The 24,911-nt window shown below is 40.9% G+C and overlaps 1 protein-coding gene across 6 annotated transcripts in view; it reads right to left on the bottom strand.

Moving 5' to 3' along the window:
- Ewsr1 (EWS RNA binding protein 1) overlaps positions 1-24,802 on the bottom strand; it is a 29,318-nt gene extending 4,516 nt beyond the window's left edge. Inside the window, exons 1-12 of one of the 6 annotated variants that reach the window (XM_004843380.4) lie at positions 24,624-24,801; positions 20,434-20,470; positions 20,250-20,301; positions 18,229-18,352; positions 17,809-17,826; positions 13,824-14,010; positions 11,340-11,507; positions 9,518-9,729; positions 8,113-8,293; positions 5,316-5,353; positions 4,751-4,783; positions 3,765-3,883 (exon numbers count right to left, since the gene is read on the bottom strand). In XM_004843380.4, the coding sequence (XP_004843437.1) occupies positions 3,765-3,883; positions 4,751-4,783; positions 5,316-5,353; positions 8,113-8,293; positions 9,518-9,729; positions 11,340-11,507; positions 13,824-14,010; positions 17,809-17,826; positions 18,229-18,352; positions 20,250-20,301; positions 20,434-20,470; positions 24,624-24,636 (1,182 nt within the window). In that variant the 5' untranslated portion in view covers positions 24,637-24,801. Of the gene's footprint in view, positions 1-3,764; positions 3,884-4,750; positions 4,784-5,315; positions 5,354-6,225; positions 6,497-8,112; positions 8,294-9,517; positions 9,730-11,339; positions 11,508-13,823; positions 14,011-17,808; positions 17,827-18,228; positions 18,353-20,249; positions 20,302-20,433; positions 20,471-24,623 lie in introns of those variants that run through there. The other 5 variants (XM_004843381.4, XM_087198108.1, XM_004843382.3 and 2 more) reach the window with 5 other exon arrangements.
- Positions 24,803-24,911: the final 109 nt, after the last annotated feature.

Genomic DNA, 24,911 nt, shown 5'->3' with positions numbered 1-24,911 from the left:
GGCTGGCCTTGAACAGGTGGCTAATCCTACTGCCTCAGCCTTCTGAGTGTGGGAATTACAGATACACACCACCACTACCACACTCGGCTGGCAAACATTTCTATTTTTTTTTGAAATGGTCTTGCTATGCAGTTCAGGCTGGCCTTGAACTCATGGCAACCCTCCTACCTCAGCCTCCTGAGTGCTGGAATTACAGGCCAGTGCTGGGATAAGAATGCGCCACCATGCCCAGCCAAACACTACTTTCTTTTTTTTTTTTTGGTACCAGGGATTGAACTCGGGACTTCCCACTTGCAAGGCAGGCGGCGGAACTACTGAGCTAAATCCTCAGCCCTAAACATTACTTTCTTAATTGGTACAAACCCCATATACCTGGGCAAACAACATATATACGCATAAAAAGAAATCTTTAAAATACTACCTTAAAGCCCACTGTGGGGTTCATCTTTTCTTCTTGGGTGGTACTGGGGAATGAACCCAGGAAACCCCTAACACCTCCAGCCTTTTTAAAGCTAGGGTCTTGCTAAGGCTGCCTAGGCAGGACTTGAACTTGTGATCTTCCTGCCTCATCCTCTCAAAGTAATGGGATTACATGCGCATGATACCTTCCCGGCTGTGGGTTTCATCTTTGGGAAGAGTACATTATGAGAAACTGAAACTATGTAGCTTGTGTAGGCATATATGTAAGCATAAACAGAGAAAAATTATCTTATATAAGATACCAAAATCAACTAAGCTTCTATATAGCTCTCACCGGGAAATATCTTCGTTTTTTTGAGACAGGGTTCCACTATGTAGTCCAGGCTGTGATCCTCCTGCCTCAGCCTCCCAAGTACTAAGATTACAGGTGTACACCACCATACCCAGCTGAAAATATCATTTATCTCAAAAAAAGGACTGGGGGATATAGCTCAGGGGTAGAGCACTTGCCTAGCATGCATGATACCCCAAATTTAATCTTCAGTACCTATCCCTCTCAACAATGCAACACTTTCTCTTCTACATATAGTTGGTCCTAGTATTCACAGATTCAGTATTTGTAAATTTGCCTGCTTGCTAAATAATTCTGTGCCATTCTCTATGGTACTTTCAGTCATTTACAGATATGAGCAGGGTGGCAGAAAATTTAAGATGCCTGATGTGCTTGTTCCTAGCTGAGGCTGAATAGTGTGACAGTTTGCCCTCTAGTTTCAGCTCTCTGAAAAGATGAGCAGAAAGCTGGGCATGGTGGTTGAGGCAGGAAGATTGGCATGAGTTTGAAGCCAGCCTGAACTAAGTAGCAAGACCCTATCACAAAATGAACAAACCAACAACAACAAAAACAAAAACCAGAGTAGGGGATAGGACAAGGCACTCTAAGAAAGAACAGTTCTTGGGCCACCTGGACACTGTTAGTGGGTCAGCCTCAGGCAGTTACTTAATGCTTCTAAATTTTTTTTTCTCTTTTGTAAAATGAAAACAAGAGTCCATCAGCTAAGTTGTTTTTATAATTTCAGATTAGAATCTGAGATATGTATATACATAAATCAACCTCCCCTGTACAATAGTCCAGCATTTATTAATTCAGTATTTGTGGCAACTTTTTTTTTTGTTTTGGTAACCAGGGATTGAACTCCGGACCTTGCGCTTGCAAGGCAGGTGCTGAAACCACTGAGCTAAATCCCTGGCCCTTTGTGGCAACTTTATACAAGTAGTAAGAATCAACTAGACATACTAAAGAAACCCAGGTACCAGGATCCATATAAAAGAATGCCTGCAGTATAAAAACACAGAAATAATCCAGACCTTTTAAAAGAGTATCTAAACTGTCGTGTGTTTTTTTTTTTGGTACTGGGGATTGAACTCAGGATCTTGCACTTGCCAGGCAGGCGCGGGAACCACTGAGCTAAATCCCTGGCCCGTCTAAATTGTCATGTATGTAGAGGTCCAAAGCACTGTTCACCGAGCCACAGGGCCATCTTATGATATACTTATGAGCAGAATACAGAATTCCTATGCTTTCGAGCTAATGACCTACCTCTTTCCCCCAAACTGTTTCTCCTAGTACCTCCCATGTCTTTTTTTCTTGAGACAGCATCTTGCTAGGTAGTCCAAATTAGCCCAGAACTCACTATGTAGCCCAGGCTGGCCTTAAACTTGCAATCAATCCTCCTGCCTCAGCTGCCCAAGTGGTGGGATTACAAGTCTGTAGCACCTTGTTGGCTCCCCATATCATTAACACCTCACCATTATGTTCCAGGAGCTCAGACCAAAACCTAATCACATCAGATCCCTCGAACCTGCCAAACTCCTGCCCCAGGAGCTCTGCTCTCACTGCCCCTCCATTATCCCACTCCAAGCTATATGGTGCCATTCCTTATTTAATCTCTCTACCTTTCTTGTTTTATTTTCCTACCTAATATTCATAACCTAGCATACATGTCTATTTTTACTATAAACTCCAAGTATTACTTGTTTAGTTACTGGTATATTCCCAGTTCTTAGAATCGTCATGCCATATACCAATGTCTAATAAAACTAATATGTGAAACAAAGCAGTCCTGAAAATACATCTTTAAGAGATGAGAATAAAATCCAGGACGGGGGCTGGGGATTTAGTTCAGTAGTTCCACTGCCTGCCTCGAAAGCGCAAGGTCCTGAGTTCAATCCCCAGTACAAAACAAAACAAAAACAAAACAAAACAAAATCCAGGATGGAGAAGGGAAAATGGGGATTCAACAGGGTATATATAAAGTGATGAAAAACTACTGTACTCATGAAACTCTTATGCTGGGAGGTGGACAGAAATGTTTCCTATTTAAAAAATTCTGTACATTAAGTTGTATATTTCACCTAAAGTTGTATTTGCACAATTAACTAACAAATGTAAAAATGACTTCAAAGCTGGGCAGGTGGTGCACGCCTCTAATTCCAGCACTCAGGAGACTGAGGCCTGAGGCAAGATCACTGGAGTTGAGGCCAGCCTGGGCTACACAGTAAGTTCAAGGCCAATCTCAACTACAAGACCCTGTCTCAAAAATCAAAAACAAAACAAAAAACCCTGAAGCTATCAACTCTGTTTAAACTGTATTTGGCATCATTTCTATCAGAAAATGGCTAAAGTCTGGGGAAAGGGGGTATTTTAAGCAGTAAACAAGACATCTAGAAACACGTTAGAGAATTTCACAAACTCTGAACATCAAATTAGTCTTTTTTGAAATAGGGTCTCATTATGTAATTTAGGCTGGCTTTGAACTCACTATGTAGCCCAGGCTGGCCTTGAACTCACGGTCATCTTCCTGCCTCAGCCTCCCAAGTGCTGGGATTATAATTGGCTTCTCTTTTGTTTTTTGAGTCAGGGTCTTGCTATGTAGTTCAGGCTGCCTTGAACTTTATGAGACAGAGTCTTGCTACTTAGTTAAGGCCAGTCTTTTTTTTTGGTACCGGGGATCGAACTCAGGTCCTTGTGCTTGCAAAGCAGGCGCCGAAACCACTGAGCTAAATCCCCACCCCCTAAGATGGGTCTTGAACTATGCTGAACTCACTAGTTGAGGCCTAGGCTGGCCTCAAACTTGTGGCAATCCTCCTGCCTCAGCCTCCCAAGTGCTGGGATTACAGCTGTGTGTCACCAAGGCCTGCCTGGCTTTGAATTTCTTGATACTCTTAGCTTTAGCTTCCCAATTGCTGGGATTATAGGCGTGTGTCACCTTGCCCAGCTTTTCAATTTCTTTAAAATGTTCTGTGGTCTGAATTTCTGCCCCATTAGCTGGTTACACTTTACTTACCTTAACAACCCCACATTGCTTAAAGAAGTCTGCCAGATCATCAAGTGTCACATTGTCATTTAATCCTTGTACGTAAATTGCACTGTTGTCAGAGTCTTCATCAGGATCTATGGGAGGGCCTTTCAGAGAAGACAGAAGGGAGTTACTGTTTTGTATAAGGCTGCCTTTACTAACTGCTCACAACTATCCAATGGTGCTTACCACAAATCTAAGTGAACCACCAGCCACCAACAAGAATCCCACGGAACTCTGGGTTTACTTTGTTAGTTTTTTTTTTTTTTTCTGGTACCAGGGATCGAACTCGGGTTCTTGCGCTTGCGCAGCAGGCGGCAAAACCACTGAGCTAAATCCCCAGGCCTGTTTTTTTTTTTTTGGTACTGGAGATCAAACTCAGAACCTTGCGCTTGTGAGGAGGCAGGCGACAGAATCACTGAGCTAAATCCCTGGCCCTAGTTTTGTTTTTTGAGACAGGGTCTTGTTATGTAGTCCAGGCTGGCCTTGAACTCAAAGCAATCCTGACTCAGCCTCCCAAGTGGTGGGATTATAGGTGTGTGCCACAAGCCCAGTGGGGTTTTTTTGGTAATGGGAATCCAACTCAGGACCCTGTGCTTACAAGGCAGGCACAGCACCACTGAGCTACATCCCCGGTCCCCAGTGAATCTGTTTAAAGTGATGATGAACAGATGCTCACAAAAAGGGAGCGCTAATCTGCCCATGACATAAAGAGTAGCACATTGGTTTATAAGGCTGCTCAATTCTAGCCTGTCCTTAATTCTGTCATTTTTTATTTTTTTGGTTTTTTGAGACAGGGTCTCCCTACGTTGGCTGGCTTTGAACTCATTATGGGGTCCAGGCTGGCCTCAAACTCCCAGTGATCCCCCTGCCTCAGCCTCCCTAGTACTGGGATTGTAAGTGTGCACCACCACGCCCAGCATTGGGCCATTTACTTATAAAGCACAACATAAAGTTCAAGAATTCAAAATTACCTAGATCAAGATCTGGTCCTTCATCCATGGGTCCTGCCAACCAGGAAAGATCATATAAAATATTATTAGTGCACGTCTTGCAAGCTACAAACCTTACAAACACACATAGCTATCTACTACACCACCATTTGATGGGGATTCATTAAATTCAAAATGAACCGCACTGCTAAAATGGAGCAGTGCCTCTTTAACATTGGTGGAAGGTTTGCTAGGGTTTGCTTTTTTCTTTGCTGGTTTGCTTCTAAACCATTACCAAATACACTCTCAATGCTCATGTGCCAAATTAGTGTTAATTTAAGTCAATTTTTTTCTCTAAATAAACCAAATTAAAAAACTGTAATCTCCCCCATATTACAGAAGCAGATGCTCAATACTTCAAGTTACCCTTTGTTTTGTAACCATAGGTTAATCTTATTACCCCTAAGACAATGCCGGCAGTACCCATTAGTCTCTTTTGTATAGATCATTTTAAAACCGTTTATGAAGCTAATAAAAAATTATAGTTTTCTAAAAACTGACTGTATTTTTTTTTTAACACTATCCATGGTAATACTCAAAAACTTACCACCAGGCTTATTGAAGCCACCTCGCTCTCCAGCGCTGCTGGGGGGATAAACGAAGAAATGAAGGCCTTTCCCTTTAAAAGCCAGTACCGCTCTGAGCCTTGGGGGGGCTCGTGGGGAAGAAGGGCACTGGCTAAACACATCTCCAAACAATGCATCTCTCTCATCTTGTCACTATGCCTTTCTTCAGGGCAGCTTGCTCAAATTTTCTTAATATACAACCTTGCTTGTCTGATTGTACACACCAGTGTGGCTGGTTCCTTTCATTTCGGGGGCTGGTATTAATAGTGCAATACTTGGCAAATTAGGAAGTAAAGAAACTAGACCCCAAACACCCACCCCATCAGTTGAAAATACCAGGACACCATGGTATAGAGAGGAGCAGCAAGCAGAGGGAACTGCTCTGAGGGACCTTTCCATGTTCATAAAGATGCACCCCCAACGTCTCTAGGGGAGAGCCAAACCAGGCCCTGGGCTTCTAGTAAGTCACAGTATAATAAGGCAGGAGACAACCACATTAAATGCCTACAACACACATCAGGACGCATCCAGCCAATCTTCAGCATAAAGCCATACAGTTCAGGAAACTAATGGATCTAACAGTCGCTGTGAAAGGAGAATTTACAACAAATACCAAGGCTCAAAGGACTGAGGGTGCAACTTTATAGACATATGTTAAAAATAATGACTATGGCAATATAAAATTATATATTCTAAAGAGAGGAGGGAGGAATACGAATTGGGCTTTTTTGAGTTAGTTTTAAAGAGTAAATAAAGGCAGCTCCCCAGTGGGAGGCCCTGCGTTTTTTATAACCAGTATTGCACCTTTAATACCTTAATATACAATTTCAAGCTGTTGCATGCAGCTTTGCGTCCTTTTTAAAAGTACACACCATAAAATGTTCTCTCTCTTTAAACACAAAAGTTTACACTTTAATGTTATACAATTCTAGAGTATTATACCTCCTCTGATTCATTACCAAACAACAGGTATGCAGTTACCAAAGTTACAGAAGGATTCCATTTATACAATGAATACATTTTGTTAAAAATATTCTATGTATATTTTTCCTCTCCATATGGACACCGTGTCTAGTCCCACTTTTCATTATGCTGCCGGCTGAGTACTGAGTACGGGTACTTTTTAAGTATTGAAGTGTATACAAGGCTCTCACTTTGTAACCTGTAGCATATAAATGCGACAAAGCATGTTAAAAAGTTTCCACGTTTAACAGCCAATGAAAATATCAAAATACTGAGGCAATGAAAAAGGGCATGTTAACAACATTAAGTGCCTTACCTGTAGAAGACACTGAAAACCATCACCACACCACAACAAAAAAGGGGAAGGGGAAATGCCCCTGTCCTGTCCCCACAGGCTCTAACAGACTGTAGCATCAAAGTCTGCTGAAAAACCTATGGGGAAGGCCATGGTCTCTTCTATGGCTCCAGGAGAGACTTCTCATCCAGAAAGGGGGGCCCCCTCTAATAGCAGTCTAGCAAAATTGGTAGAATCATTACTTTTGGAGTATTAAAATGAATAAACTTGAAATTGCTTTTGATATTGAAAACTATTAAGAATTCTAGGTGATCTGAGACGTGATGATAGTAATTTCAAGTGTCTAGGTCTAATTAAAAACATCCATAAAGAAGTGAAACCTTTATAATGGAATGATACTCTCCAAATTAATGATTTTACTTTATATCAATTTATTCACAATTTTTTGTATGTTATAAAATGACTTACTTCCAATAAAGATTTCACTGGACTTTTTAAAAAGTTATGCAGAATATGCAAAACAGTATTAGCTATCTTTAATAATAAAGAGATTTGCTAGCATGAAATTAAAAGATCAACTTTTTGCCTAATTTGGAAATGTCTGTAAAAATAAATGCTATTTAATTTTTTCCTTGAAATAACAGTGGCATCAAATCCAATTTATAATATTCTGCATAACTTTTTTTTAAAAAAACTAGTTTATATAGGGACAGAACACACACAGAACTAAGCCTTCTGGATTATGTTAACCATCGACATTATACCTCACCTTCATCAAAGTACAGAACCAGAAAGGGGGTAGGGAGTGGGAGGAGGGAGGGGAAGGGCAAGCAGAAGTAGGAGGGTCATGTTATTAATCTAAACAAAGTTTTCTAAACCAGATTGGGCCATCAATCAAAATGGTCAAACTGATTTAGGCTTTTAACAACTCCAATGGGGAGCAATTCTATACTTAGATACATTACTCTGCAAAAGTCACTGGATTTTTCTGTGCTTCAACCAAACTTTGTATCAGGTGTACCTCAGGCCATAGTTTAAGGATTATGAGATCAAAATCTTCAACAATTCTGAGCACAAACAGAACTTAGGGACAAACACTGTGGAAAACAGCTGCATTCCTTTTCTGCAGTATATATATACCAGGTATTTCAAGACAACCATTCAGAGGCATTAGTTAAAAACTTAGGGTTGTTAGAAGGATTGTGTGTGTTCCATCCCAAGTCTATTATCCACAGAGGCTTTTCACCTCTGGAAACCATGAAGGGAACTGAAAGCTCTAGTTTCAAAACCATTCTTTGTGCTCCCCAACCCAACAAAGTACACTGGCAGGGAAAAAAGCAAACTGCCAATTGATATATGCCATAAATATGACATTTCCATGTTTTAGAAGATGACTTGTGCTCAACAGATTGTCCATGGAAATGTAGAATAAATTTCTTATGTCTTTCAGTCCCTTCTTTCCATTGAAAATCCTATGGATGAAACAAAATTAGGTAAAAGGAGAAAAGGTTTGCTCTTACCCCATTCCACCGCGTCCTCCTCCCCGCCCACCTCTGCTCATGCCTCCACGATCAAATCCCCCTCTTCCCCTGCCCCGGTTATCAGGGCCACTCATGCTCCGGTTCTCTCCTGGTCCGGAAAATCCTCCAGACTCCTGCCCATAAACACCCATGCTACTGGGGTGATCCTGTCGGAATGAACCTGAGGAAAGAGTCACATCTGTAAGCCATGAACCAGCATTTATACCACTGCCTGATGTTTTTTCTCCTGGAATCACAGAATTCTCAATTGTAAGGCACTAATCAAAGTATCATCTTCATTACACCATGATAAAGCACTCCTAATCAGTAGGCACTCATAAGTTCAACACAAACTATTAGTTCATCAAGGCTGAAACAACCTTGCAGAGTTAGCCTAAACCACCTACACACACACACACACACACACACACACACACACGCACACACACAGAGAGCAAGGAACCTCTAACACACAGCATAGAATTTTGTTGATCCTAAGATGTTTCCAAAAGCAGCTTCTTTAAGCTACACTCTAGAAACAAAAATTAGAGCCAGGTTTCTTAGGGCTTTAGCACGTTCTAAGAGCTGAGCTCCACTAAGCAGCACTACTCATTTTATAGTCATAACAAAACATGCCCATAGATTGAATTAAATACAAAAATCCAGGTCGAAATTCCTGAGAACAATTTCTCGGTTTTTGTAACTTCACACACAAACTGGGACTGGAGATATAACTCAACAATAGTGCACACGCCTGTGAGCTCCTGGGTTCAATCTCCAGCATCAAAAATACCTCATAAAATTAATTTAACCCCTCCTTCAAAACTACAAGTATTCTGGGCTGGGGATTTAGCTCAGTGGTTCCGTCGCCTGCCTCACAAGCGCAAGGTCCTGAGTTCGATCCCTGGTACCAAAAAACAAAACAAAACAAAAACAAAAACAAAAAACTTACAAGCATTCTGTAAGTTGATTTTTCTCCCTTTAAGGATATAAAATTTTTTAAAAAAGGATATAAAAATTTTTAAAAGTATAGTTTTTTTCTGGACAATCAAAATCATTGTAGCCTTCAATAGCTGCCTGCCCATTCTCTTTTGATGACTTGGGATGGGTAAATTATAAAGAACTCTGGCTTCATATAACCTGCCCAAAGAAAACAGGGCAGTCGAAACATTTTTTCTGGTCTGTTACAGTATCTCTTTTCTTTCTTTGTAAGATTTTATTAAGAACAATTAAATTGAAGAAAAGAAAGTACTGAAATCATTATGGGGACACCCAAGCTGCTAGGCAGAATGTTAGGCCCTAAAGAGTATCCTGGATTCCAAAGAAACAGCGGCAAAGAACATTTCCCAGTTCAGAAACTCCAAACACAATCAATGTTATTTGGTTTTCTCTCTTAGCAACTCACTCTGCTGCCCGTAGCTGCTGCTCTGCTGGCTATATTGACTTGGAGCCTGGCTGTAGGATCCAGTCTGGGGGGGGTAACTAGTGGGAGGCTGCTGCCCATAGCTGCTTTGTTGACCATAGCTACTCTGCTGTCCATAGCTGCTCGGCTGCCCATAGGTGTTCTGCTGAGAGTAACTGCTCTGATCATAACTAGTCGGCTGTGTAGAGGAATAGCTGAAAGAAAAAATAAATAAATTAAAAAAGGTTTTAGGAAGGAGAAGGCTTGTTACTTTCCCAAACCCCTGAAAAGATATTCACAAGGGTCACAGACATCCTTAAAAATGCAGTTATTTTCTACATATCAACAGTATGAATGAAAATAAGTTTCATATTTAGACTAATAAGCTTTAAATGGGAAGGAAGGGATAATTAAAACCATTCATCTATATACTCTTTTACTTTCATTTAAAACAATAGTTATTTTCAACTACATTTAATGCAAATTTGGGAATTCAGACACTTCTGTATTGACAAGACTACACACATGTGTACTCAGAGAAGACTGACCCAGGGAAAAAAGCACTGAGAAAACCTAGAAGAGTTAAGTGAGGCAGTCAGTTCTAAGACTGCCTCTGAGGGACGACAGCAATTCCCTGGAGAGATAAGGCTGCTTGGTGGTACAGTGTGTGTCTCGTGTGTGTAGGAGACACATCACATAAAAAATGGTAATTTTCTTTCAAAGATTCACCTGAGTACTCAAGACTGCTCTGCTATAGTTTCAGCTTTTCAGAAATGCCTATCTATGAAATCTAGGTACTAATCAAGAAAAGACAAGGAATTTTTAGAATGAAGGTACTACACAAAAGATACTAGTTCAACATGACAATCACACAGCAGGGAAATTACCCAAAAATATATTCTGGGGGCCAGGGGTTTAGCTCAGTGGCTCTGCACGTGCCTGGCAAGCACAAGGTCCCGAGTTTGACTCCCGGTACCAGAAAAAAAAAAAATGCAACACTAGAAATATATTCTTTAATTTAAAAAAAATTTTTTCCTGTTCAGATAGGATCTTTTTCTTTTTTTTTTGGTACCGGGATCAAACTCAGGACCTTGCGCTTGTGAGGCAGGTGCCAGAACCACTGAGCTAAATCCCTGGCCCTCAGATAGGCTCTTGATGTGTTTGTTGCCCAGGATGGTCTCAAATTTGTAAACTCAAGTGATTCATTTGACTCAACCAGGACTACAGGTATACACAATTTGTATGTCTTGCTACTAGGTGGCTCTAAAAAAAAAAGACAGGGTCTTGGTATGTAGTTCAGACTGGCCTTGAACTCTCAGCAATCCTCTTGCCCCAGCCTCTCGAGTGCTGGGACTGTAGGTATGTGCCACTATACTTGGCTGATTTAACTTTATTAGTAAAAAGAGCAGTAAAAGTGATTAGATACATTTGTACCACCAATAGTATAAGTCACCTGATGGGACAGTCACACACATACCACCTGTGGTTCAAGACAGTGGGAATGTTATGCCCTGCACACTCTACCCCTTGAAGAAGATGGCAAGATGGCTTCTATGGTTTGGTTCTTATCCTTCTCAGTTAATAAAAACAGCCAAATTAAAGGGAAGAATCTATATTTGTCTGTATTTAGAGAAAAGTTGCTGGCTGGCAGGTAATGTTATGGGAACCTCAGACTGAAGCTTTAATGTATCTATACATGGTCAGAATTATCACTGATAGAGTCAGACAACAAATCTTACCTGAGGGAGCCAAAGCAAGTTGGTCAACAATCTGAAAAACACTTGTTATTCCACTACCTCACTAGCCACAAGACAGAAAGACTGACCTGGTAGGAGGATAGGATGGAGGTGCGGTGACTGGCTGCATCGGGTAGCTCCCAGGAACCTGGGGATAACTGTAGTTACTCTGTCCATATCCTAGGCTGGGCTGGTTATAACCCCCTGTGCTAGATTGAGGTTGATTAGTCTCAGTAGGCTTGTTACCATCCTGTGGTCTAAAAGGAGAAATTTAAAAGACTTTCTCAACCACAAAACTCTTAGATAAGAAACTTACAAATCTCTGGACAATATGTGATATTAGAACTGAGCTTGGAAATATAAACAATAGTAAACTACATCAAACCACCCAACTGTATTTGGTGGGAAGAACAGCAGAGAATTAATCATATTCACAGAAGATATTCCAACATGCTCCATCCATTCCATATTAACAGCTATAAAACGCAGTATCAATATTGTTTCCAATTTAATTGATCTGGGAGGGGAGATGGAAGAAATGCTTTTTCTCAAAGCAAACTGTTGAAGACAAACAAGAAACTAACAATATAAGTTTTAGGTTAGAGCAATACTTTTTTTGAGACAGGGACTCGCTATGTATTCCAGGCTGGCCTCAACTCTGTGACAATCCTCCTGCTTCAGCCTCCTAGTGCTGGGATTACAGGCATGCACCATCATGCCCATCTCAGAGTAACATTTACATAAGCCCGCCCATTACACATGTCAAGTATTTGTGGATTTATGTTTAACAGATTACCAAAAAAAAAAAAATTAATTTGGGTTGCCATGAATTAGCTTAACCCTGCTTCAAAGTCTCCATACTGGGCCGAGGATTTAGTTCAGTGGTTCTGCTGCCTGCCCCGAAAGCGCAAGGACCCTAGTTTGAACCCTGGTACCTGGCCCCCCCCCAAAAGTCTACATACTGACAAAGAGCACAGTAAGGCAGGGATGATGTGGGGACTCCCCGCCCGCCCCCGGGAAGTCCCTGTCAAATGATGAAAATCAATCCCAGTCCCAAGGAAAAAACTCACGGGTTTCTACTACCTCTTATCCCCAATAGTTTATACCAAAGCTGCAGCACTGTGAGCTGGAGTTATTTTAAGCAAAGGGACAAGAATCAGTAGGCAGACCAGAGCAGTACTGGTTTTCCCATTGAGCTGAAGCGGATCACAAGTACCCTCTTTTCAGTGGAAAAGAGTAGGTTGTCACTGAATAAGAGACAGACAGCATTTTTAAAATCTCAAGGATTGAAAACTAAGAAAAAAAGGATAAAAACCTCTTAACAAAATCCACTTCATATATAACCCCCCCAACCATGGCTTGGATAAACTTTTGCATTAGAGCATCAAACGGTTCTCTGAAAGTCCCGTAACACCCTGAAATACCCAGGTCAATGACAGTAGGGCCCTCCTAGGAATCAGCTTATTTAAACACAACTATTACACAGGCTATAATAGCAGCTGTAAACTACCGTGTGGCTGATTACTCACTGTACATTTTAGAAGTAATTTCAAGAGTGTTTACCAGGGCCAATTTCTTCCTTCTATAGCAGACACAAAGTCTGTAGTTGATCTTGTTTATTCCCTAGAAAGGCTACATTCAAAGAATTCTGTATGCAGAAGTCACCCAAGTGTATTGTCTAAAGCAAAGACCTGATATCTTCTGTTAAGTAATAATACTGTTTATATGCTAACCAGTCATAGGGTGTGAGTCCTGTTGGACTTACTTACTGTTCACTCTATAGGTGGGCACCAAGTTAAAATGATATCACCTATTTAAGCTAAAGCACTGTTTGACTTCCTAGATATGGATATAGCCTTTACTAACAATTGGATCACAGGACTATTTATTTTTATTTTATTATTTTTTTAAGACAGGGTCTCACTATGTATTTCAGGCTGGCCTCAAACTCATGACAATCCTCCTGCCTCAGCCTCTCAACTGCTGTGTTACCACACTTGGCCAGAAGACTATTTCTTTTTTTTGGTACTGGGGATCAAACTCAGGACCCTGTGCTTGTGAGGCAGGCGCTGGAACCACTGAGCTAAATCCCCGGCCCCCAAAAGACTATTTCTTGACTCATATGAAGCTACTCTCCTTCCTGTTCAGTAAACTATCATGTTTATACCAAAAGAGCAGCTGTTACCCATTTATGGAGTCAAGAACACCAAAGATAAAAGTATTCAAAGTGTAATTTTATGAGTAGTTCAGTTCTGAAAAAAACATAATTTTCTTTTGGGTTTAGGAGAATAAAAACAATAGCCTCTTCATACCCAAAAAATATGCCCCCAAACTAGGCAATCTATTGAGTGATAGCCCTCATTTTGGCCCTTGAATGGTACCATTTCATTGCTAAATGGAGAATACTTTTGTGGTATGGCTTAGAACATTAGTTACTATAATGCTTGTAAGAACACAATCAACACTTAAAAAGAGTAACTATGTCATGGATTCTTTAAGTGTATTGAGCTGCTGTTTCCCTCACACCTGAGGTTGATGCAGTACAGAATTAGGAGTAGGGAATATAGCCTTACCTTGCAGGTGCAGTAGCTGCTGGCTGCTGTCCATAGGCTGGGTAAGCAGGCTGAGTGCCATACGCAGACTGAGCTGCATAAGAGGCCTGGGTAGTGGTGACCGTAGCAGTGGTGGTGTCGTAAGCACCAGTGCCGTACCCTTGGACAGGTTGGCTATATGCCTGGGGGGCAGTTGGAGTAGTATAACCTAGGACAAAGAAGAGCTGGGTCAGATTTCTGGCCCTTCAAAGATCTGCCTAGACACTTTTTCATTAACAGAACAATTTGTAAACCACTCACTTTAAACCATTACAAAATTTAATCCCTTTAAATATTTGCCCTTCAGCCAGCGTAGTAACCAATATTTAAAGCCTAAGTTCTCTGAAAGGAGTCAGTTTTTAGTAAAGTACTATCTCATTTGTTTTATTATTTTTTCTTCAGTTTTTGAGACAGGGTCTTCCCATGTAGTTCAGGCTGGCCGCCAACTCTCAGTGATCCTCCTGCCTCCACCTCCTGAGGGCTCGATCACAGGTGTGCGCCACCATACCTGGCTATCTCATTTGCTTTAAACTCACATATAATGGGGAGAAAGAACATGCTATAGAAAACCATTATTAAACTTTCTTCTGCCCCTCTGGAAGGCTTTCAAAGTAAACAAGTTTGTGTTTTGCTGATTCTGCTATCAGATTTCCTTAAATCTCTCAACTAACAAGCTTAAGCACCTCAAAAAATCTTTAAGCAGGAAGCAGAATGTACCAGAGAGGGGTAAAATGCAAATGACACAGCATTTCAAAATAGCTAAAAAATAATGATCTGGGTCTAGGTGGGTTTAAGCACTAAATCCTTAAACTTTGGGTAGTAATTTATTACTTTCTTCCATTCCCAGGCTCTGTACCATGGGCAGTTCATGTTTAAGAAAACTGAAGTTGGGCCAGGGATTTAGCGCAGTGGTTTCGCTGCCTGCCCAAGTGCAAGGACCCGAGTTTGATTCCCAGCACCAAAAAAAGAAAACTGAAGTTACAGAGAACATGTGTTTCATCTGCACTGAGATATATTAACATGTGATGCAACATTCTAAGAACTAATTTTGTTTCAAGTAACAACTAAAAAACTTTGTTATGAGGCTCATTAATGAGTTACCCAGCTCCATTCTTCTTACTTACCTACCAAAGACAAAAGGACCCTTTTCCTATACAGCAATATTAGAGGTGTAATCTAGTCTCTTCTCCCCCACTTCAGTACTTCCCTATCCAGGTGCCACAAAGGCCTGCACTTACAAGTGTGCTACACATCACCAAGATTATTGCTTTTTCCTTTGGGACCTGGGCTTAGAGCATGACCAAAAATTCAAAGTCTGTATAGCTCTTAGGTCTTGTCCCTCGGAGGTGTTATGACCTTTCCTGGTACTGGGCTCTTTGACTCCTTTACAGTCACTGAACCATAAAAACCTTAGTCTAGACATCAGCATTTAGAGCCATCAAAGGAAAATCTAATTTCATTAAAATAAAAAAATTTCAGTCTTTAAAACAAACACTGGATTAAGACTGCTCATTTTAGTTAACATTTAGGGACCTGGTTTTGGTCAGAGTAAAGTGCCCTCACCAAACACACAACAAGCTAAATGAAAACAAGATCAACTTGACACAGCAATTTCCTTGTCAAAATGGGTGGATATGTGTAAAAGTTCACAATGGAAATTATATATTATTACTTTTTGTGGTACTGGGGATTGAACCCAGGGCTTCTGCAGTGAGCTACCTCCTAGCTCTTTGAGTCAGGGTCTTGCTAAGTTGGGCTCCAACTTGCAATCCTCCTGCCTCAGCCTTCCAGAGTACTGGGATTCCAGATGTGTGCCACCACATTTGGTTTGGTTTGGAAAATTAATTTTGAATTTGTATGCTGTTCACTTGAACTGTTTTTTTGTTTTTTGGGGGGATAGTACTGGGATTAAATTCAGGGTCTCACAGATGCTAGGCAAACGTTCTGCCACTGAACTACACTAGAGCCCTGTGTATTTTGTTTCTTTTTTCAGGTACTGGGGATCGAACCCAGGACCTTGCACTTGCCAGGCAGGCACAGCACCACTGAGCTAAATCCCTGGCCCTAATTTAAAAGTTCTTTGCACACTCCTAAGGTTAACTATACAAAGCACTCATTTATTTACTACTAACTAGAATCTAATTCTACCTCCTTTATCATTTTATTTATTTTTGGTACCAGGATCAAACTCGGGTCCTTGCGCTTTCGAAGCAGGCAGCGAAACCACTAAGCTAAATCCCTGGCCCCTCCTTTATTATTTTTATAGGTGTTTTTCTCCTACATGATGACAGGCTGTCTATAAAATTCACAGGAAGAGCAGTTAAACAACAAAAACGACTGATCAGGGCATTAACTAATATCATAAAACTACGTGGCAATAGTTAGAGCCCTGTAGTGTTAAAGACTCTACAGTAACAGACACTAGGTTAATAATCTTTTAATTAATCTGTAGTGCCCATACAAGCAGCCAAGCAAAATGAGCAAAAAAATCAACAGAGCAAAATGATTTAATGACAACAAAAAAAACCAACAGAAGAAAAAGACAACAGATCTACTATGTGTTAATGGCCTGAAGGAAAAAGGTGGTAAGAAACATCAAACTAACCAAAATCTCTGTTCAATCTGAACAGTAAAAATGGAAGTTTAAGAACTCTATTTTAATTAGTAAATAGCCCCTTTTATCTGAAGCTCAATTTAGAAAAAATCCTAAAGAGAACAATGTATTTTCATATATTTCTTCTGATAATTATTCAATGATTTTTATATCTAAAGACTGCATGGGATACCATATATTGCACTGTGCTTCTTAGCAGTCCCCTCCACATCACCACTGCTGTTCCTCGTTCTTCTGGACATCTTGGGCTCTGACTGAGCACTGTACTACTGTACACTAAGCACACAGCAGCACAACTGTGACAAGCCCAGTAGATACATGAGCTAACATCTATAAATGTATATCATGTGAGATCTGTTTTTATCTGTCTGGCAATGTTTGTTGGGGAATTACTGTAAAGGATATCCCATAAACTATCAAGTCTATACAAACATTACTACCAACAGCATTCTCCACCTTATCAAAGCTACTGGTTTCTGTGTTGTCCTACGCTTTATGGGCCTACATTGATGATGGGACTCTCTCACAGTTTCAGTTCTTCCAGCTGCTACTAGAAAGTTTAAACATTTCCCATCCAATTCAACATATACATTACTTAGGAAGCACTTTCCAGCAAATTCACAGCACCAGTACTCAATGAGATAAATGACAGTTATTTCTCTTACTAGACTATAAATAATATGGAGAAGTGAAGATAGTTGGAAAATAGTTTTTACATCTTTAACAATTCCTTATATTAAAATCTTTTATGATAATAAAGGTAGGGGTAAATAGCTTGAATCATTACATATCACTAAGCAGAAAAAACTATTACAGACTTTTCACATACTCCATTCAATCTCAGTATCAGTATACAATTTATGGTAATTCTCCAAAGTTTTTTTTTAGCTTTCTAGAATGCTATATATAAAATATATGCTGAAGACATACTATGGATTAAAATAATTAACACTTGAAACAGAAAAAAAGATGTGTCTGAAAACCAACCAACAGACAAACATGATACATGCAGGGTGGTAGTCTGTTCCTCTAAATAAATCTAATCATGCAATCTATCCTTTAGGGAATAGGGGCAAATCAGCTGGGAATAATCACCTGAAATACCTTGGCGAAGGTGAATATTATTAAGGCTTGATAAAAACTAATGTTAAATAAAATCTTTTCCAAATCATAAAAGAAAAGGACACGAATCTGTGAATGGCACCTGAAGCAGTTTTTTCATTAGCACCTGTTTGTGTGTGATGTTAGAAAAATCTGGGGGTTAAACAAATGAAAACACCTAAAGGGTTAACATTACAAGGTTAGACAAGATGGAAAGCATTTCCCATGCAAGAATGAGCAGGATAGTCAAACCTGTACTGGTCCCTTCTACTGTGGAAAGCACAAAACAAAAAGTAGAGGGTACACTATCAGAGGAAGCAAACACGAAAACCAGTTTGATTTTTAAGCAGTCCAGTTTAAGAATGCTCATTCTTAGTATTAGCATTAGCACAATCTTTTACACAGTCTCCATTTTGTTGTCAGATTATTTAATATAGTTTATAGAAGTTAAAAGTTCTTCTTCTCCCTTGAAGTTTATCCCACCCACATTCTATTAGGTATCCCTCAAGGAATATTTAAGGGAAAGACAAGAAAGAAAAAAAAGTCTCTTCCTTAACAGTAAAAGATCTCCAAGATACAGATCAGAATATACATCTAAGAACATGAGTAATAAGTCTCTTAGCAAATGCCCTAGACACCATGACCCAAAAATCTCTCCAAGGCAGGCCTTACCAGTGGGAGGCTGTCCATAAGAAGTTGCATATGCAGTCTGCCCATAGGTGGCGGTGGTCTGAGCCTGGGTATAGCTGACATCAGTAGGCTGTCCATAGGTTCCATAGCTTTGTTGCCCATATGCCTGCTCCAAAGAAAACACACATGTAAGAACTCTGTATGTGAATCTTATATTTTAGCATAAAATTGACTTATCTAAGGGTTTCTAAATTATAGAATCAAAGATTAAAATAGGCATAAAATTATTAGACAGGGTCTCGCTATGTATTCCAGACTGACCTGGAGCCAGCTTCAAACTTGGTGCAATCCTTCTGCCTCATCCTCCCAAGTGCTGTGATTATGATTATAGGCGTGTGTGACTAAGCTCAGCTACTCAGCTATCGCTTGAGCCCATTATCTCTTACCCAGATTATTCTTATTTTGGCAAAGATAAAATAAAATTCTAGAGATATTTAGGCAAAACCTCTATATAAAGGAGGTTAACAGGACACTCCCAAGGGAAGAGCAGTAAGGGCACAGGTGTGTAACTGTCTGTACTTGATGTAGCCAGTTTCAGTAACTAGACACAAATTATTAGGAAGATAAATGGGCAAAAAGAAAATGGAAGATAAGGCTAAAATCTTCCAGGCAATTTTGAAAACTATATTTTCAGCATGGCACAAAGATTAAAACTATTACATTATTTCAAAGGAAATGGAACTAGAACACTGCATGTTTTCTTATGCTTAGTACATCAAGACTTGTCTTTTTAACTTGGACACCAGTTAACACTTAAAATCAAGTAAGGAATGAGCTGTTCTTTCAAATTTTAACATGATCATATTCCGGTTTGTCTGTATGGCCAGTTATGTAAGATATGCTAGAGATCTCAAAGTCTAGGCCAGGGATTTAGCTCAGTGGTTCTGCTGCCTGCCTCATAAGCACAAGGTCCCGAGTTCAATCCCTGGTATAAAACAAAAACAAAAAAACCCACAAACCGCCCCCCAAAACAATGATACACCACATTCTATCCTAGAAGATAGTTTGATGGCAGTAATTAGTATCCACTTTATGGTGTGATTCATTCAGAATTTGAGGTGCTTTTTTTTTTTTCTTTTTTAGTACCAGGGATCAAACTTGGGTCCTTGCGCTTGGAGGGCAGGCAGCAGAACCACTAAGCTAAATCCCTGGCCCCAGAATTTGAGGTGATCTTGAAAACACTAGAAGGCCTATTTCTAGACTAGGTGGCCTAGGCTTTTTTGGGGGGTGGGGTGGGGTGCCATGGTCCTGGAGATCATGCATGCTAGGTTAGCACTCTATCACTGAGATACAACCCTATGCCCTGACCTAGGTTTTTAACCACAAACTCATGTATTGGAAAGTTTGGGAGCTCCTCAAACAGGCAGCAACATTTCTTAGAAGTGATCCTACTACTTACACTGTAATCAATGACAAGTTATACAGTTCCTATGCACTGCAATGATCTCATCTGCGAAATGATCGTATCACCATTTTCCTTTGCAGTACTATGATGATTAAGTAAATTCAAACATAATAAACAGAAAGACCAACCATGGAATAGGGCAACTGGAGAAATGGTAAGAGTCGAGAAATTTATTTATTTATTTTTTAGTGCCGGAGATCGAACTCGGGTCCTTGCCCTTGCGCAGCAGGTGGCAAAAGCACTGAGCTAAATCCCTGGCCCATGAGTCAAGAAACTTATAAAAAGCCAATCCCCTGATTTAATACAGTTTCATTTAAGATGGCAGAATGAAGCCCTTTGTAATTCACTGTAAATTCCTGGGTTTTTAATTATTACACACAAAATATTACTCGTTTTACCTCATTTTATTTTATTTTTTTGGTACCAGGGATCCAACTCAGGTCCTTGTGCTTGCGAGGCAAGTGGCAGAACCACTGAGCTAAATCCCCAGCCCTTACCTAATTTAAAAAAAGATCTTTGCTAGTCATTGTTTTAATGGCTAACAGAAATATTTTACCTAGAGATGCAGCTACAGTAATTACTGTATCTTAAAGATTACCTGGGTGGTCTGTGCATATCCTTGAGTTGGCTGGGCGGTGTAAGCACTGTAGCTGCAAAAAAATTAAATGCAAGAACTGAACAGAGAACATTCTGATTCTATTACTACAACTGCTACAACTACATGAGGCTCCATACTTTAAAAACACTACTTAGAGACAAAATTTGTTATAAAAATGACTTACCCCTGCTGGGCTGCAGCTTGGCTGTAGGTACTATAATCTGAAGGAAACAAGGAAAGAAGTGTAAAGTTAACAAACAGAAGGTAAAGAGATAAAAGCAACAGAAGGAATTTAGGTGGCAAGAATTCTTTAAACTTAAAGAGGCTGACACAGTCTAAAAGAGAACCTCTGCTCTTTCAATACCCAATCAAATTAGGTCTAAAACAGTTTAACTCAGAAAGTCTGAATACGAATACAATGCTAGCTAATGAGGCCAAGCTCAGCTGACTTGGCAGGGATAGTCTGCACGTTCCCATGACCATAAACCCCCTTTAACCACAGGCTACTATTTTAAATGTAAGATCACCATCCTAAAGCTAACCGAGAACAAGACCCTAAAACAGGATCAGAAGCTTTATGTTCATATAAAGAAGCTATGCCACAATATTACAATGTTCAATATCAGACTGATTAATTACATTAGTAGTTTCATCTCCTCAAAACAAGTTTTTCTAGCACTTCCTCACGTTAGCAAGTAAGATCAACCGTAATTCTCTAGCAAAATAATACTGAAATGGAATGTACAAAACAAGAGGATAGTCATTAAAATCTAATGTTCTAAAGAGTCTGTTGACTCAGTACTAACTACATCAATAACTCAAGCTAGATATCTGGGAATAATTTGGTTTTACGTTACATTACTGTATTTCTGTCCTAAAATGCAAAATGATTTGAACTTAAAAAAAAAAAAAAAACCCTCACAAATTTTCTTTGCTCTACATAAACCCTCCTACAACTTTTTACAACATACGTCAAAAGGGACTAAAAACTGATCCATTAAGTTATCTAATATAAGCAGTGGAAAGGAAAATGGCTGAGATATTTTCACAGGACTACTGAATTAAAGTTAGAGAAGTTTTAAGATTTTTTTTTAAAAGGCCGTTTATTTTTAAAAACTTTGCCTAGTTATTTCCTCTGCACATGAATATATATCTTGTTCAAAGTTTGAATACACTACTGCCATTAAAACAGAACAGAAGAGTCCTTTCTTTCTTTCTTTTTTTTTTTTTGGTACCCGGGATTAAATTCGGGACCTTGCGCTTGTGAGGCAGGTGCTGGAACCACTGAGCTAAATCCCCGGTCCAAAAGAGTCCTTTCTTTTTCAGTCAGAAAGAGTCAGAAAGTCTCATGCAAAAGCAACTGTCGATATCTCAGTTCTTGGAGGGGTAGAACCCCTTGCCATGCAATCCAAAGCTTGCCTCACAATCTACTGATTTGGCCTCAGAGTTTGAGGCTGTGTACATCTCTTTTAAATTTGGTTTGTTTCTAGCTCCTCTTTCACCTACCTTTTCTTCATTTGTATACCCTTAACTCAGAACCCTGAATCAACATTATAAAATCAACTGCTCAAAGGATATCTTAAAATGAAAGAAATCAATCCATTCAAGTCAAAATCTTGAAGCATTTTCAGCAATGCTCTAAGTCATATTCTTTATCTTTTCTTTTTTTTTTTCTTTTGGTACCGGGGGTCGAACTCGGGTCCTTCCGCTTGTGAGGCAGGCGGCAGAACCACTGAGCTAAATGCCCGGCCCTCTAAGTCATATTCTTTACGACACATAAAAATTAAATGTAGCCAGATGCAGTGGTGCACGCTCATAATCTCAGGTTCAAGGCCAGCCTGGGCAACTTAGTGACATTCGGTCTCAAAATAAAAATAGCTCAGTGGTAGATAGAGGACTTGACCAGCATGCCCAATGGCCTGGGTTTAAGAGCCCCAGCACTGTAAACAACCCCTTCTCCATTAAATGCAAATTGGCATTCACAAAACACAAGAAGCACCAAAACCAATGATTTCAATCAACATTTTACCAAGGTTTCTGTATGAAAAATAATCTAAAATCACTGACATGTAAATTCAATGTTTGTGAGAAGTCTTATACAAAAGCAGTTATGTAAAACATAAAAACTGATACAGGATAGCTAATGATCGCAGGTCAGTGTGAAACCAGAGGATTTGGCCCTTACGCTGTTGGGCTGAGGCAGAAAATACTTTTCAGGAGAATTTATTTACCTACAGCACACAAACTTTACATGTTCTCAAACTATAAAAACACACTGCTCAGATTATTAAACCAATTGTTTATTTTTAATTTCCAAACGTGCAGTTAAAAACCACTAAAAACACCACAGGCCGAGGAGAGAGTTGTGATGCAGGGGCTCTTTAGAGTGCTAGCAATATTCTGTTGCTTGGTCTGAACAGTGGTTGTTTGGAGGCTGCGATGTAACTGTGTTTACTGCACGTAGCTACACAGTGTGGGTACTTTTCTACATGATTACAGGAGAGCGAGGGGAAAACATGTTAACATTACTCAAGGCAGCAACTTAAGACATTCTGGGTCAGGCACTTTCTAAACTGTAGAGATTTAGGGCGTCAGACTACATAATGCATTAAAGTCAGCACGGGGTAATTTTGTTGCGACTGAAATACTTTGCTGTTAAAACCAGAAGGGCTCAAGAAGCTTTTAAAAAGTATACCTATTCTTTTACATTTTGCAGAAAAGCAAACTAAGTTTCTGATAAGATATGTGATTCCCTAAAGATCCCCTAGTGGGGCCTAATATTCTATGTAAACCGTGCTTGTAATTTTTTTTTTTTGGTACCGGGGATCGAACTCAGGTCCTTGCGCTTGCAAGGCAGGTGACCATACTTGTAATTTTAATACAGTAGGTGGTTACCAGCAAAGAGGGTCTGAGCAAAGATGACTGAAAAAAGTCATGTCCAGCCACATAAAAAATTTCAATGTAAACACTTTGTCTCCTCAGGCTGTAGTAGGCAAGATGAGGGTGGAAAGGGCACAGGATGTGTCTGTATTATCTCTTGGGAGCGTTTTCTTTCAGAAACACTCTCGTTTAGGAGCACTCCTGATAGCCTGGCACCAAGAGCCAACATTCACCTGTTTACTGACCACACAAATGGACAGTTACTAAGATTGTCTTTCAGTTGTTAGATGCTAGAGTCTTTCTAAATTAAAATTCTGAAGGACTCAAGAGCTTTCCCCATCTTCTCTGTCATTTTCCTCCAGTGCCTCCAAAGCTCGGAACCAGGCTGGTCTACGAATACCGCCAAAGGAAAAAAAGCTCCACCCTACTAACAATCCCCGGTTAAGTGCACCAATCTGGCGGTAAAAGGCCATACAGTACTCTCAAACGCTCCAGGCGGTAATGACCACCTTACCCATCACATTCTACAGTTCCCACACTGGGCTTTCTTTTGAAGTCTACCGCGGGCCTGCTTTTCCTAGCGTCTACAGGTTCACTAAATAAACCCTGTAGCCTAACGCAGGCAAATATAAATGTGCCAGGCGATGGTTTAACCATAGTTTATATAAAGGCTCGAGCTTTTGTTCCTCCTAGGTTAAAGAGATCAGAGATTTCCTTCTGGTAGGATTTCTGACTTTCAGATCCAGGGTGGCCTTCTTATACAACTGATCTCCCTATGCGTTTAATAAAAAATGGCCCTGGGAAGCAGATTTGGGGTAAGGCCCGAAGAAGGAAACACTATGTCTTAAGGCCAGGCCTGTGTAAGTTGGGTTCTGGGATGGAAGGCATCCAGCCGACTGGGCCTGAAGGATGACTGGGCTCCTCCTCAGAAGCTGCAGCCCCGCACCACATAGATCCGCGACAAGATCCCCCCCCCCCCCCGATTTCTCCCTAAGGAAGAGTTGCCCTCGGGCCAAGACCACTTGCCCTGTGCTCTGTTAAGATAAGAGTGGAGGGTCACACTGGCAGGCGGGCTGCAGCTTTTCGATTAACCTTACGGGTCCCCCTCTGCTTTCGGGGTGACGGGCTCGAGGCCAGGCGGCGTCCCAGCTTCACGCGGGACCTAAGAGGCCACAGGCCCCGCCCACGTGGCGGGCCGCCGGGAGCGCTGGGGCCGACGATCGCAACACAATGGAGGCCAAGGCAGGGCGGCAGGGCGGCGGGGCTCAGGCGCCCCGTCACCGCGAGCCCCCAGCGCGCCGGAAGGTTCCAGAACCGGCCCGCCCGATGGGGGAGGGGAGGGGGACGCGGGCCCCCCAAGCCCGTCTGGGCGCGGCAGGTACCTCCAACCTTTCTCTTCAACTCCAATTATCTTGACCACACCCAGAGGCAAGCAGTCCCCGGTTTCGGGGGTCCCAGCCATCGCCAGACCGACCGCAGTTCCATCACACTCACCCGTGGACGCCATTTTCTCTCCTTCCTCCTCGTTCTCTCAACGTCCGTCACCCTCTCGCTTTCCCTCTAAGCGCCGCACTGCGCAGGCCCGAAACCCGCAACCTCGGGCGCTACCATTGGTACACGCCAATGGGGGTGGAGGAAGGAGGGCTGAGCCACCAATTTCTCGTTCTTCACATCTGAAACTGTTGTCCCAATCCTTTCTAAAGCTTACTGAACATGATGCGTGGGACAAAGTAGCACAGAAAGGGCTGAAGCGCCTGTGAGCGGGTGTCACCATCGAACCGA

This window comes from Heterocephalus glaber, unplaced genomic scaffold (genome assembly GCF_053883595.1).
Source record: "Heterocephalus glaber isolate CG9 unplaced genomic scaffold, H.glaber_assembly_v1.0 deba00001687, whole genome shotgun sequence".
Classification (NCBI taxonomy): domain Eukaryota; kingdom Metazoa; phylum Chordata; class Mammalia; order Rodentia; family Bathyergidae; genus Heterocephalus; species Heterocephalus glaber.
The sequence above is the reverse complement of the archived record's forward strand: the minus strand, read 5'-3'. Positions and strand labels throughout refer to the sequence as shown.